The sequence below is a fragment of the Trichomonas vaginalis genome, chromosome V, assembly GCF_026262505.1.
Source record: "Trichomonas vaginalis G3 chromosome V, whole genome shotgun sequence".
In the NCBI taxonomy this organism is placed as follows: domain Eukaryota; phylum Parabasalia; order Trichomonadida; family Trichomonadidae; genus Trichomonas; species Trichomonas vaginalis.
The window spans coordinates 9,313,399-9,328,326 of NC_067207.1; the positions used below are offsets into that span (position 1 = coordinate 9,313,399).

Sequence of the window (14,928 nt, forward strand, 5' to 3'; positions counted from 1 at the left end):
GTTAATTAACCTGGTAGCACATGGTAACATGGTAGCACCTTCAGTTCTTCAAAAATAATTAATTATTGAATGACCTGAAACCATTAACGATAAAATAAGTGATAACAAATTTTTATTTTTATCATAAATGGATACCCCACAAGCTCAAAATTTACCACGAATCATAACAAGGGAGGAAATGATAAAAATGATGCAAGAACATGTTAAAAATAACAAACCACTAAAATTGAGAAAATGTGGTTATGCAGTAATGATGGAAAGAGAGATGTTGTCGAAGAGGAATAAAAATTAAATTTGGATAGAGTTTAAAAATTCATCTTTATTAAATTCATCTCTTCCAACCAATTTATTTATTCTATTAAATTCTTTTATTTTTGCTTCACTCAGTTTAATTATTGAACGGTAAGTTTCTAATTTTTCGATTATTTCTTTCCTCTCTTTATCGTTTTCAGTTCCATTAGTTTTATTGTTTTCAACCCCACCGCATTGCGACTTCTTTTTGTAATAGCATATTTTTGATTTAATTCTGTTTAGTTTCTTTTTATATTCATTGTCTGGACTTGACTGCTTTGTTGTCACTCATTTCTTACGAAATAAAAAAAATTAAATATTATTTAAATATAATGGAGTAATAAAATAAATCGGAATTTCTATTAATTTCTTGTCAACTTCAACTAATGCATTGCCGTTAATATATCTAACAAATTCAGCTATTGTGTCAAATCTTCGTCTTCTTTTTGTCATTGATTTATCAGTTTTTCCATAATCGAGATGAATTAAAACTTTATTTCCTTGTTTAAAATTCATGAGCCCCGAATTAATTTGTTCACGTTTAACATCATTTAACTTTTCCATTTGCTTTCTAATATATTCCCATTCTTTTGAAATATCATTTTTCATTTCCACCGGTTTCATGTTTATAGTTCTATGCCATGTATTATTGTAATAATATACTAACTGCTGTATGATGGAGTCATGATTTCCATCCCAGTATATCTGACCGTTAACCCCTAACGCATCTCTAAGAGTTCTCATTACCACATCAACTATTTTATTATGAAACGTATATGGAGAGGATGAAAAGTAAAAATTAATTTGTGGGAAATAATGAGCCATAGCTGCCTGAAATCCTTTATCACCATCACCCCTGATATTATCTACTCTTTCATGATCTAGTAAGTATTGAATAGCTCTTCTTGTTTCCTGTTCTGTTTTCCCTTTCACCGGAATGCAATATAAATATCTAGTGTTAATGTTAATGGCAAATAAATAAGTAACGTTTCCTTTTGAATATTCCAGATGATCGATTTCATATGAATATGGATATGGAGCAAATGAAGGTCGACTAAATTTTTCCTTTAATGGTTGAATTTTCGGGTCAATTGGTTTATTTAATATCTTGAAATCCTTTTTAAAATCTTTTTGCTTCTTTAATGTTTGAAATGGATATAATAAAGTGAATGATGAAGGATTAACTGAAGGAGGAGGCGGTACTGTCGTTGGAGGTTTTGGTGTTGCAAGTGGTTTAATTTTATCTGCTTTGATTTTGGAATTCAATCCTCCCTTCATTAATTCTGGATGTATTTATTCATTTGTTTTAAATATGCTGTATATAAAGGTTTGATATACTTTCCCGCTTCGAGTTTATGTTGAAGGATGAATTCCAAAAGTTGATCTTCATTTAAAAGTCGGGCTGAATATGGTTTAACTAATGAATCATAAATTAAAGCTTGTGCTTCATTTATGGTCTGAAGGACCTGGGCGTTTTGCATCTTTTGTTTTTGTTCCTTTGGTTTTTGCGGCTCAGGATTATATAAATTATATAATTCATCAATATCTTCTTCTGTTAATACTTTATTTTTGAAATCTTTCAACTGTTTAAGTTGTGATTTAGTTTTTCCCTTTGTATATTCATTATTTTTAATTTTGTCTTTAATTTTAGAAATTATTCTATCATGATATTTCAAAATTTCATTTTTATAATATGGATGATAATATTCCATATCATCACCCGTTATATTGTTATCATATTTTTGGAGATATGCTTTTAAATCATAATAATTAAGAAAATTTTGATTAAATACTAAATCATCAATTAAAATTTTTAAATCTGTGTTATTCATTTATATAAAAATAAAATCAATGTTTTAAGGGTGCCCACCTCTTTGAATCATAGTATCAAAACCATCATTAACGGTTCCTTTTGTCTCTTCTGTGGTATTTTATTAAATAAATGGCATACAACATCCATTTTCACAACATACAGCCTTAGTGTGTGCTCCTGTTAATGCAGTCTTACCAATTGTTAAGCGAGTCATTGACCCATTTTAAGTTGTAAATTAATATTCTGACCATCAAATATCAATTTATCATTTATTATATCCAAATAATTTTTAGGTGTTAATTGTTTTTTTGTCGTAAACTAACACCTTTCATTTTTTGTGCAATCTTTTTTAAAATCACTTCCATCAATTGAACCATTGAATGATGTATAACACTTAGGACATAAAGCAACCATGTTATCACCTTGTTTCTCAATTGCTAAACCCAATAACTTCTTCTCATGTGCTTTTTCTTCAGCTTTATTCTTTAATTTAGGTTTAAATTTCTCATCAAAACAGAAGAAATCAAAAGGTGCGAATTTGAAAATGTTTTTATCATAAAATTGTTTATCGGTAACAATTGCTTGAAATGCTTGAGTGTTAGGAAGATTTGGGTCGCCAGCGATTGCCCAATAAGATGAATCAGTATCACCTTCAATGAAATGAAAACGATTAACATCCATGCATTTATACATAAAATCATAAATGAAAACCAAATACCAGTATTTAGCATTATCTAAAGTGAAGAATGCCTCTTGTAAACATGTATCACATCTATAAAATCTATCTTTAAGCATCACTTGATATGTATCCTCTCCTATTTCTCTTATGTTTTTAAACTTATTTGACATACATGCAACGCGTGCCTTCTGTGCATTCATTATTTTAGTCTTTGCGTAATTTTGTGTATTCATTGCATCGTAACCATATGATCCATTAAGTGAAATCTTGCAAAATAAACTTTTTCCTTTATTTCCTTCTAATTCAGCCTTTTGTCTTTCGTTCATAAATTTGTTCGCAAATTCATTAAAACAAGTGTTTTTCGTAAATGTTAAAATTGATTGAATATCATCGATGATAAAATGAAATCTGTCTATTAGATACCAAAGATAATAAGAAGAAAATGGTTGATATTGGTTGTGTGTTGATGCTAACTGAGTTAATTTCCTCTGTTTCTGGTCAACTGGTAGATTGTTTGATTTCATGTAATTATACATAAAACTGCCAATTGTTTTTTCATCTGTGATAATATCTAAGTTTCTTATTATCGGTAAAAAGTTTATGTAATCATTAATGTATTTTTCATCAATGTGACCCTTTACTTCAGCCACGAATAAAGTATTTTTCTTCTTAATTATTCCCAGTGCTTTTGCTTTCTTTGTTGCTGTATCACAAATGATAACACCATTCAATCTTCCCGGCATATACATTTTATGGTCAGTATATTGAATGAAATCATGAGGATTAGATGAAAATGATGAAGGATATAATGAATTAAAGTCAACTCCAACGAAATGAGTCATAATGTTGGTGGTGTCCTCATTTGATACAGTTTTAGTTTCTGGATTATATGAAAGTTTATTAATGTGCGTGATTCCTTTAAGATTAACACGATGTTGAACATTTGATAGACCACCAGTAATTCCATTACGGAGAATGTGATAAGCTTCAACTGAATCTAAAGTCATTGGTAAATTATTTTTTAATGCATAATTTCTTAAATTGATTCTTAAACGTTGAACATCTTCATCTTTATTTGATTTTACGACATTGCAATAACAACACATTAACTGACAATTTTCTTTGGTATGTGGTTTTTCATTATCGATTCTATCTAATGTTGGTTTATTTGCATATGTAAACGCTTTACCACACATTTTACATTTAGATGAAAGGATTAAATCGTGATAGTATTGATAGTCATCCATTGAAACATTGTTTTTAGTAACCCTTTCTGCTTTTTCATCTTGTTTCTTATATGATTCAATTTTATATTTCCAATACTTTTTTGTTAATTCAAAACTTGATTCCACATTTTCTTCTTCTGGATATGTTTCGTTAGGATTGAAGTTCTTATATGCTAACGCGTAACGAATCATTGAAGCATTCGATGATAAAGAAAGATTATGAAGCATATCAATTTTATAAACAAATGTTTCTTCAATAATTTTATCGATTGGGTCAATCATAATTTCAACATCTTTATTGCAATAATGAATAAAATATTCTAATCTATTCTTAAAATTTTTAGCATCATTGAGATATATTTGATAATCTGAATCGGATATTGTTTCTTGTGTTAATGCTGAATAAAATGAATCTTTCGTGAATGGTTCCTCTTTATATAATTCTTCTTCGTAATTTTCCCATGTGATGAATTGATAAGGGAAAAAGGATTTAACACGTGATTTATTGTTTCCGAAATCTTGAGTGAATTGGTCTAATGTCCCACCCGCTATATAATTTCTGATGTCAATAAATCTCAATTCATATGGAACGTTTGTTTTCTTTACAATGATTTGCTTAAATTGAGAAGAAGAACCCAGCATTGATTTTATTTTCCATTTTGCAGTATTTAAATCACGAAGAATTAAATTTAAATCAAACTTTCCCGAATTAAAACCTATGATATTCACTTTATTGAATTCCTCATCTAGAAGTTCTTTAAATGCTTCCTTCTGTTTTTCATTTAATGTATGAGACAAAGTCCCCACCGTTTGGTCTGTTTGCGACTTCATTAATTCTTCATATTGTTCAATATTTGATTTAGCAACTAATGAACAGGTTGAAAATAAAAACTCAATCCAATCAGAAATAAAAGAATCACTCGAAGTTAAGCAAAAATTCCTCGTATATGTTTTATCATTTAATTTAACCGTTGATGATACCATGAATGGTTTTAAGTAAGCGTTCAAAGTTGCACATTCAGAAAGTTGAATTCTTCTTTAGTCTCTAATGTTTCGAAGTCAAAAGTAATATAATATCTTGTTGGTTTATAATATTCCTGCAAATTATGTGCTAATAGCCATTGATATATCTTCTGTTTCGTAATATGTGGTGCATATGGTTGCTGGGTCTTTTGCAATTGAACGTCTTGAATTAATCTTCCATTATTTTCTTTACATTTCTCACAATGCTTTAAAAATCTTCTTTGGTTTTTCCTTTCTGGATCATCACGGATAGAATATACTTCTTCTTTGCAAAAGGGGCAAACTTTATATCCTGTGAGTGCTTCAACGTCTGTTATTCTGTCAGCGTGAAGTTTTCCACATGGACTCTGTGTTAATAAAATATTTACTGTTTCAAATTCTGGATCTATCATTATTGAATCCACTAATGGAAAGTCTACCTTGTTAATGTCTACGTCTTCTGGTTGAGGATCACAATAATAGAAATCAATATTAACATTTAACATTCTTGCTAACCTCTCACTTTCTGATGAAATGTCAAATCCTTCATATGCATCTATGGCTTCATTTAAATAACTTCTACGAGTTTTAGGATTAACACCATCAGGAATGTTATAGAAGCGTTTAAATAACCTTCTACCTTCGGCTCTTATTTGATTATCATTCATTTTAGCTGTTCCGTTTTTTGTTCATTTATGTAAGAATAAAAATTAAAAAATAAAAAAAATAAAGTTTATTTTTTTAAAGTCCGAGACTCAGAGAGTCCAGGGCTAAAGTCCATAAAATGAATTAAGAACACATAAATTTTTATCATCTGCGACGTGACGAATACATTTTAATTTACTCAAGAATGCGTACCCTGATACATTAAATCTAATTCCTGTCTTATTTAATTTCACAACTTTGAAAAGGAATGTATGAATAGCTATAAAATGATGAGATGATGTTTTATGGGTTGCTTCCATTTTTTCTGAAATAAATGAATAAATATAATGCTTATACGTTTTCATATCTTTTATATTCTTAATAACGAATGGTATAGACCTTTCAACTTCGTCTTCCTTCGGTGCTGTTCTTTCATATGAAACATTATTGGTATCTTCAATAATGAAACCACAATCACATAAAATTTTATAGGTTCCAATTGTTTCTTTTGATATTTTATCTAACAAATCAAAAACTTTATCAACACCTGTACATTTATTTAAATAATAATTTGTGTAAATATCATGGTCTTCTTTCTTAATCGTATTTGTTGCATATGTTACATTTTTCAGTGCTTTTTGAATTTTTCAGAATCAAGAGGAGGTGAAAGTAATATACATGGATAATCTCCATCGTCAATAAATTGTAACTTATGTTTATGAATAAATTTTGTGCCTTCTTCTGAAAGTGTTTCGTCAATATCACCATCTAATAAATTTTTAGTAGATTCCAAAAAGTAATTTTTATATCTTTCCTCATGTGATTTTTGAACTTCTGATTCTGAAGCTGGGATATTCATTAAACCCTCTACTTCATTCTCAGCATTTCTCAATTCACTAATTCTTTCATCTATTTCATTTCTTAATTGTTCCAATTTCTCAATCTCATCGTTATAATATTCATCTTGTTTAATTTTTTCTTCAAAATATTCAGGAGGTGTTTCAAGGCTCTCTGAGCCCAGGTCCTCTGGACCATAAAGAGGAATATTCTCCTGTTTTTCAACTTTTTTGGGATATAAATATCTCATTATAGCCTTTTTAGTAATTGGTCCGTTATATTTAAATTCATTCAACAATCTGGAAAACTCTTTCACATTCTGCATATATGTTGGATAAGAACCGTCTCCAAAATTTTCTAAAATATTTTCTAATTCTGAATTAGTGAACTTTAAAGATTTCAATGAATTAGTTGTTATACTCATTTATCATTAAATAAAAAATAAAAAAAATAAATTTAACTTAGTTTTAATTTTACGTAAGAAGTCAATTTTTTAAATCTTGATTTATTCAAAAACGTAAGAATAAAAACCGTAAGAATCATACATTTTTTACTTCATATGTTAAAAAAAATGATACAAAATCGTTCAATATCACCTCATTAATGAAAATTGATGATTTAACAAAAAGAATAGAAGAGATTGAAGAAAGAATGAATCAAATAATTGATTTCATAAATTCAAATAATCATTAGTTTCAATTTCTTTTTTTCTCGTTTATGAGGTCTTTGATTATGACTCCATTATATTTATACCTCCTTTCGTACCTGTTGTCTAAATGTCATGTTGTCTCATTTTTTAAAAGAAGTTAAATGACCTGGTAGCACATGGTAACATGGTAGCACCTTCAGTTATTCAAAAATAATTAATTATTGAATGCGTTTAGTATATAATATTTATTACTAATTTATTTAATAATGTCGCGCTTTCTTACGAATTCATGACTTGATTTATTCAAAAACGTAAGAATAAAAACCGTAAGAATCATACATTTTTTACTTCATATGTTAAAAAAAATGATACAAAATCGTTCAATATTGTATGAATTCTTACGTTTACAAAAAAAGTCACACAACCCGTCAACATATACTACTCTGAACGAAACATTTAGAAAATATCATACTTACATTGAAATAGCAAGTAGAGCATATTAATAGCAAGTTTCTTGGCTTTATATCTATCATCTATTGTTGTTTGATCAAACAAAATTCACTCTATTATATGGTGTCAATTAATTAAAACAATTTTTAATAGTTATTTATTTAGTGCGAATAAGTGCAAACTCATAAATGAATAACTTAATAGTAGAAATGAATTATCTGATATAAATCTCACATTTTGTCCATCAGAAATACTTTAATTGCATACGCATAACTATTAGTAATATGTCTGGAGTGTCAATTAATAACAATCCCACAACAAGTAAAATTCAGATTTTTATTAAACTTATTTTTTCCTAAAAGTTTTCTCAAATTACTATATATACATATGTGGATAAAATAATAGTAATATTGTAAAAAATTAGATAATTTTTTTTATTTGAGAACCTCTCAAAAGTTCATTCAATTTATCAACTGTTTCAGTTTGATGTATATTCATTTCTGGAGCCTAAAACTTTAGCAATCATGACAATATCATATTCTCTTTCTAACTACGCAATGTAAGGGTATCCTTAAGAATTAAAAAAGTGACAAGATGGATGAAGAAACAGAATATAAAGCCCTACCATTAAAAACAAGTCAAAATGAAATTATTGATCAAGGAAAGTCTTTGGAATCCGTAATAATGAATAAGGATGAAGTAGATCAATATGTTGCCACTCAAGAATTTTCTGGTGAAGCATATAAAAAATTTATGGAATTAGTTCCAACATATTTGATATCGCTAAGATCAAACAATCTCCTTGATATTAATAATGTCTTGAATGATCTATATCATTTTTTGATGTTTACAGATAATTCACCCGCAGCCGAATTAATGATGCAAACAGAAGTTTTTGAAGCTTTACTACTTTGTAATTTGATAGAAAACAAGAAAATGTATTATATGATTCTTCGAAGAGTTGTTTCTTGTTCAAAAGATGTTGTATTATATGCACTTCGATGTCATATCCTTCATAAAATACTAGAGTCGAACGATCTCTTTGATTCAGACTATTCAGCAAACGTTTGCTGCATTATTTATAGAATTATGGAAAGCTCGCAAATTGCAACAGCATTAGTATACTCAACAGGCTTATTTGATTCATTTAACGAAAATTTACCTACAGATCCAAACATAATTCGCAATATTTCTTTATTATTTGATCAACTCTTCAAAAATTCGCCAATCAAGCCTTACAAGATTAAAGCCAGGTCAAAGGCAGAAAATAGATACCTTAATGAAAGCGAACTTGATAGATTTTTCGATAATTTTGAAGATGATTTATTTAATAAAGAAAAAATCAAGGAATATCATACATACGGCATCAACGCTAATGACTATATTAATATTCTAATACAGATTTTTAATTTTGGACTTGGTAAATCGATAATAATCGAATATTCAATTTTATGTGCTCTAAATCGGATTTTGAGCGAAGGAGGCATCCGTCCTACAGCCATAGTTGACGATGTCATGATCGATAACCTCACATCTCTTTCCAATTCTTCAAATGACGAAAAAATAATTTCTTATATCGTAAATTTCTTCGGAAATTACTTTTATCAAGTAGCAGGAACCATTGACGACATCACAGCCGACACCATCCTAACATTTCTACTTAGTTTATTCAAAGAACCACCACCAGAATATTTATTTAACTTATGTTGTGCGATTTTCAACCTGATTCTATCAGTAAGAGATCCGAAATCCCTTAAAAAGAAGTTTGGTCCAGAAATCATCGCTTTCTTACATGAAATAATGAATGGATCAAATTATAACTTGAGAAAAGAGGTAACAAGACTATTTGTATTGATAGGAAGCAGGATCAACTACAAGATATTCGATGAAGAATCGATGGAAATCATTGTTTCCTTCATGGAACCAGAAAACAAAGAATTTGAATTTTCTTCATTCGTGATGAAGATGATTGGAGACGTAATAACTCACCAGGGGAAGGAGAGGTTCGATAGAGAAGGAAACAAATCAATAAGAGAGATGTTTGTGGAAGCAAATGGAGATGAAACAGTTCTTCAACTCTTGAATGAGCAAGAAATGTATAATTTGGCGAATTATTTTTACGACAACTTCATTGACAGGGAATTCGATTCTCCTGATATAGGAAATGATGTGGAAATATATGCAAATGTAGGAGGAGAAGAAGAACTATATGAAGAGGAAGATGATGAATATTATTGAATTTTTATTAATGTTTTTTTTATATAGAGATAAAGAATTTTTTTATAGAGTTTTAAGAGATCATCGCCTTAGTTTACAAAAAAATACGTTATTTACATCCGGGGTCTTCTTCTAGAGATCTTTTTCAGATTTTGAAACAATGAAAAGATAGAGCGTAATCAATGCATGCTATTTTTAAGTTTATTCATAAAAATATCGATTCTATCATCAATGAATAGTTGTAAACTAAGGCAGTGAGCCCTTAATATTTTATAAGCGTATTTATAAATGAAGTTAATTACCAGGTATTTGTGTTAAGTCAGATGAGCTTAATTTTACATTGAAGGATGTACTTTCCTCGACATTCAGGCAAAGCAGTTTTAAGGGATCACTTACCACTTTCTGACATTCTTCCAATCTTTTTTTATTTGCTAGTTTTTTATACAAATTTTCTAAGGAAAAGGATCATTAACTTTGTTCGGGAAGAAGTTATTTTAAATCACTACTTAGTACCTTATATTATTGTTATACTTTTTTGAAATCACAATAAAGATATATTGATACTATTCGAACATATCAGAAAGTGGTAAGTGCACTCTTAAGGATATGTCAACATTCTCACTTCGCTGTTAACAATATGGAATCTTGACATATATAAAATTGGTTTCAATGATGTTCAAGAGAATTATTACTCCTAATGTTTCACCGTATCTTATGAGTGTGAAGTGTTCTGTTCTATAATTTGGATCTAACAGAAATAAGAAAAATCAAATTAAAAAATTAAAATTTACAAACAAACAAAATCTAAAAAAAATTACATTAATTCATTACGAGATGTTAATGTAGTATCATAACAATCATGAAGGATAGAGAGAGCAGACGAAATTTTCATTCTAGCCTGTTTTAAAATTTCAATCTTTTTATTGTAAACAGATTTGAGTCTGTCTCTTTCGGATTTCAGTTCTTCTACCGAGATATCCTGACTTTCACTGATATTTGCTGGCGCCCATTGCTCCTGAGCGTTTGGAAGTGTATTATAATAATTTGAAGAGCTGGATTCGCGTTTTCTTATTTCCCTTGTGTTTTTCTGCTCTAGTTCAGTGACTTCCGCAAGTAATTTTTCGTTTTTCAGCTTGATTAAATCAATTTTATCCTTTTTTCGTAGTAATTCACTGTGTTTTCGCTGCATTTCGTTATATTTATTATGTTCTTCTGTGATTTGTTGTAGTTTTATGCGTAATTCCTGGTTATCTTTTGAAATTTTGTTTAATTTGAACCTTTTTTCTGATAATTGGGCAGCGATTTGCTCGTAATATCGTTGTCTATCAACAAAAGCTGCAAAATTAAATTTAGGATTCGATTCCAACGCTCTTATTGAATCTAAAACGTTTTGATTTTGAATTGCAATAGCCATTTTCATTTTTCTTACTTCTGCTATATCTTCTGTATTTAAAAGTCTCGAAATTTGTAAGGAATTGTTCAAAACTAAAATAGAATTTTGTGTTGAAATTTCTCTTTCTGATTGCAAGCGAGTGTTTTCGATTTCCAACCTCTTTTCATATGGATTTGCTGCTATTGCTTTAAAAGCAATTTCTTTTGCATTTTTGTCGCTAGTTAAAAATGACAAACATTTAGCTTGTCTACGCAGATTCTTAGAATATTCATCGTTTTGTATTTCAAGTTGGTCTCTGATGAATGATTTTTTTGAATTAATCTCTTTATATTTTTTTATTTCGGCTTCTAATTCTTCATTTGAATAGTTTTCATAAGTTCTCTGAAATTTCATCGGCACAGCATCGGAAATATTAGAAAGCATTAACTTTGGTTGAGCAGTTTTCGCCCGATTTTCTGAAAATTCAGTCATCAGTTTAAAAAAGTGACAAATTTTGATGTCATATTTGGATCAAACTCTTTAGGAATATTCTGACTATGCATGGTACGCTGGGCGCAATTAATTCAATCGTCGCCTCCTCCAGTGGAGCTCCATATTGGAGCTACAGACCCCCGGCGATTCCATATGAAGTCAATTTTTATTGACGCTTCACGCCAGTTGTCATAAATTTGAAATAATGTCAGATGGGCGTAAGTGCAGCCTTAAAGATGCACTTACCACTTTCTTTGATATCCAAGCTTTATATATCAATTGCGTCTTACTGATAGTAGCTCTGAATATCTTTATATGACCAATTTATGCAATATTTTATTGATAAACAAAAATAATCGAATTGAAATATAATTATTATTTATTGTTAATTTATGTCTAGTTTGCTATATTCTAGTTTTTAGTTTAGAAGTTGTTAGAAATCATTTGCGGGATTTTGCACCATGCTCATATAAGTATTAAACAATTTCGATTAAATCAAGATTCTCTGCAATAAAAAGATAACTGTTATTAAAATTAATAAAACGCCATAAAGTAATGATAAATATGAAAAGGAAGAGGATATCATAAAACAATGATAGAAATATAAAGAAAGAAAACAGGAGCAGCATTGACATCTGCTCCATGTTCAACTAAGTATTGAACAATTTCGATTGATTTGGCGTGAATTGCAGCGCTAAGAGGAGTTATTTTAACATTAAAAAAATATCAATAAATAATGATTGATATATAAGTTAAGAAAATGTAATAAAACAATGATAGATTTGAAAAGAAAGAAAATGTAATAACACAATGATAAATATGAAAAGAAAGAGAGTGTCATAAAGCAACGATAAATATGAAAAGAAAGAAAATATAATGATACAAGGATAAATATGAAAAGAAAGAGAGCATCATAAAACAATGATAGATTTGAAAAGAAAGAAAATGTAATAACAAAATGCATGATATGATAAACAAGAAAATGTAATAAAGCAATGATAAGCATGAAAAGAAAGAAAATGTAATAAAGCAAAGATAAATATTAAAAGAAATATAATCCAATAAATCACTGATGGATATGAAAAGAGAGAGAAGAAGTTCAGCGTTAACATCTGCACCATTATCAACTAAATATCGAACGATTTCGATTGAATTTTGTTTGATTGCCATAGTGAGAGGGCTTTTATTAAAATCTAAAAAACTTCATAAATCAATGATAGATAAATAGATAAAGAATATGTGATAAAACAAAGATAGATATGAAAAGAAAGAGAATTGAATAAAGCAATGATAGATATGAAAAGATATATAAAAAAATGCAAGTTGACATCAGCTCCATGTTCAACTAAGAATCGAACAATTTCTATTGATTTCGCTTTGATTGCAAAACCAAGAGGGCATTTATTATTATCTAAATAATTTCATCAAGACATGATAAATATGAAAAGAAATAGAATGTGATAAAACAATGATAAACATGAAAGGAAATAGAATATCATAAAACAATGATAAATACGAAAAAAGGGATAATATTATAATACAACAAAGAATTCCATCAAAAAATGATAGATATGAAATGAAATATAATTCCATCAAACAATGATAGAAATAAAAAGAAATTGAATAACAACAACGTTGATATCAGCTCCATTTTCAATTAAATATCGAACAATTTCCATTGATTTTGCTTCGATTGCATTAGTGAGAGGTGTTCGATTATTATCAAAATAATATCATATAGCAATGATAAATATTAAAAGAAAGAAGACGCGATAAAGCAGTGATAGATATGAAAAGAAATAGAATACTATAAAACAATAGTAGGCGTGAAAAGAAAAAAAATTAAATAAAACAATAATAATCATGAAAAGAGAGAAAATATAATTAAACAATAATAAATACGAAAAGAAAGGGAATTACATAGAACAATGATAAATATGAAAAGAAAGAGAAACCTATAAAACAATCATAAAAATGAAAAGAAAGATAAATCTATAAAACAATGATAAACATGAAAAGAAAGAGAATTGAATAAAGTAAAAATAGATATAAAAAGAAAGATAAAAAATTTCATGTTGACATCAGCTCCATGTTCAACTAAGTATCGAACCATTTCCATTGATTTAACTTTGACTGCATAACCAAGAGGGGTTTCATTAGCCTCACAAAGCAATGATGGATATGAAAAGAAAGAGAAGAAGCTCAACATTGACATCAGCTCCATGTTCAACTAAATATCGAACAATTTCAATTGAATTTTGTTTGGCTGCCGTGGCTAGTGGAGCTTCACCATTATTTGCATAATACGAAAATGAATGTCATAAATATTGTTAGCATCTGCTCCATGAGAGAGTAAATATGATACTACATCAAAATTTCCATAATACATTAATTTTGCTAGCATTTTAGGAACTTAGTTATAATTTGTGTGAAGATAATTTGCAATTTCATAATTACGATATATCAATGCAGTGTCGATTGTGTCATCAAATGATTGACCATCTTCTATCATTTGTTCGAAAATTGCTATATTTCCACCTTCAGCAGCATATTTTGCAGAATTTTCAGTATATCTACCTCCCTTATTCTTCATGTAATTGTAACATAACTCTGATCCAAATTTAATTGCGCAATCAAATGAAGTTATTAAATCTGTTTTGTCATTGACGTCAAGGTTTGGGAATTTACGTTTAAGTTCATCAATTTTGTCCCATGCCATGTAATACAAAGGAGAATCTGTTTCATAAAAATTGAGAATTTTATCTTCTTCTTCAAGATATGGTTCGTATTTTTCAAATTTGATACCTTTATAGCAAAGCAAATCAGTAAATTTGTTATTTTCTGGTTTAATGATACGTGAAAATGCGTTTGATATCGTTTGGTAAAGTTCTGCAAATAATTTAATATCTTTTTCACGAATTTCTGAAAAAACATCAATCAAATAAAACGCCATTTCGATATTAATTTTGTTTGCTTTAATTAGTTCGATGATTTGTGATGATATTTGTAAGATATTATTTGAATTGACTTGCCAGATCATTTTTGAAGCTTGGTTTGGATATTTAAATTCTTCAACAGGAGTGATGTTACTGAAATCTTGATTTATTTCGGACTTTGATGCACCCGAACTCGACATTAAGAAATTGTAAAAAAAAAACTAACGATTCTTATTTCAGAACAATAAATGTTAGGCGAAACAGTTTTGATCATAATATTAAAATCCATAGCTTCTGCAATAAAATTTTAGTCACATTT

At 28.7% G+C, this 14,928-nt stretch overlaps 4 protein-coding genes and 3 pseudogenes across 7 annotated transcripts, besides 6 other annotated features; 1 reads left to right on the top strand and 6 right to left on the bottom strand.

Moving 5' to 3' along the window:
* Positions 1-6,992: part of a mobile genetic element that runs on past the window's edge.
* TVAGG3_0305500 lies at positions 289-583 on the bottom strand (annotated as a pseudogene). The gene has a single exon. A coding segment is annotated over exon 1 (295 nt).
* Positions 797-2,008, bottom strand: TVAGG3_0305510 (annotated as a pseudogene). Its single transcript has one exon. A coding segment is annotated over exon 1 (1,212 nt).
* Positions 2,815-5,704, bottom strand: TVAGG3_0305520 (annotated as a pseudogene). The gene has a single exon. A coding segment is annotated over exon 1 (2,890 nt).
* TVAGG3_0305530 (uncharacterized protein) lies at positions 6,302-6,917 on the bottom strand (the record flags this gene model as incomplete). The annotated part of the gene is made up of 1 exon (XM_051229653.1): positions 6,302-6,917. A coding segment is annotated over one exon (616 nt), but the record flags the coding sequence as incomplete, so codon positions are not given.
* Positions 6,993-8,186: 1,194 nt separating the features above from the next.
* Positions 8,187-10,035, top strand: TVAGG3_0305540 (armadillo (ARM) repeat-containing protein family; the record flags this gene model as incomplete). The annotated part of the gene is made up of 1 exon (XM_001325314.1): positions 8,187-9,830. The coding sequence occupies one exon, from the start codon at positions 8,187-8,189 to the stop codon at positions 9,828-9,830; it is 1,644 nt and encodes a 547-aa protein (XP_001325349.1).
* Positions 10,036-10,189: 154 nt separating this feature from the next.
* Positions 10,190-10,221: a terminal%2Cinverted (terminal inverted repeat of tvBac_53III transposon ID:TVAGG3_0305550).
* Positions 10,190-10,410: a mobile genetic element.
* Positions 10,379-10,410: a terminal%2Cinverted (terminal inverted repeat of tvBac_53III transposon ID:TVAGG3_0305550).
* A 100-nt stretch (positions 10,411-10,510) lies between these two features.
* TVAGG3_0305560 (uncharacterized protein) lies at positions 10,511-11,673 on the bottom strand (the record flags this gene model as incomplete). Its single annotated transcript, XM_001325315.1, has 1 exon — positions 10,624-11,673. The coding sequence occupies one exon, from the start codon at positions 11,671-11,673 to the stop codon at positions 10,624-10,626; it is 1,050 nt and encodes a 349-aa protein (XP_001325350.1).
* A 207-nt stretch (positions 11,674-11,880) lies between these two features.
* Positions 11,881-11,903: a mobile genetic element.
* Positions 11,881-11,903: a terminal%2Cinverted (terminal inverted repeat of Kolobok-N2_TV transposon ID:TVAGG3_0305570).
* Positions 11,904-14,086: 2,183 nt separating this feature from the next.
* On the bottom strand, positions 14,087-14,809 carry TVAGG3_0305580 (protein ubiquitination; the record flags this gene model as incomplete). The annotated part of the gene is made up of 1 exon (XM_001325316.1): positions 14,087-14,809. One exon carries the CDS (start codon positions 14,807-14,809, stop codon positions 14,087-14,089), a length of 723 nt encoding a protein of 240 aa, XP_001325351.1.
* Positions 14,810-14,928: the final 119 nt, after the last annotated feature.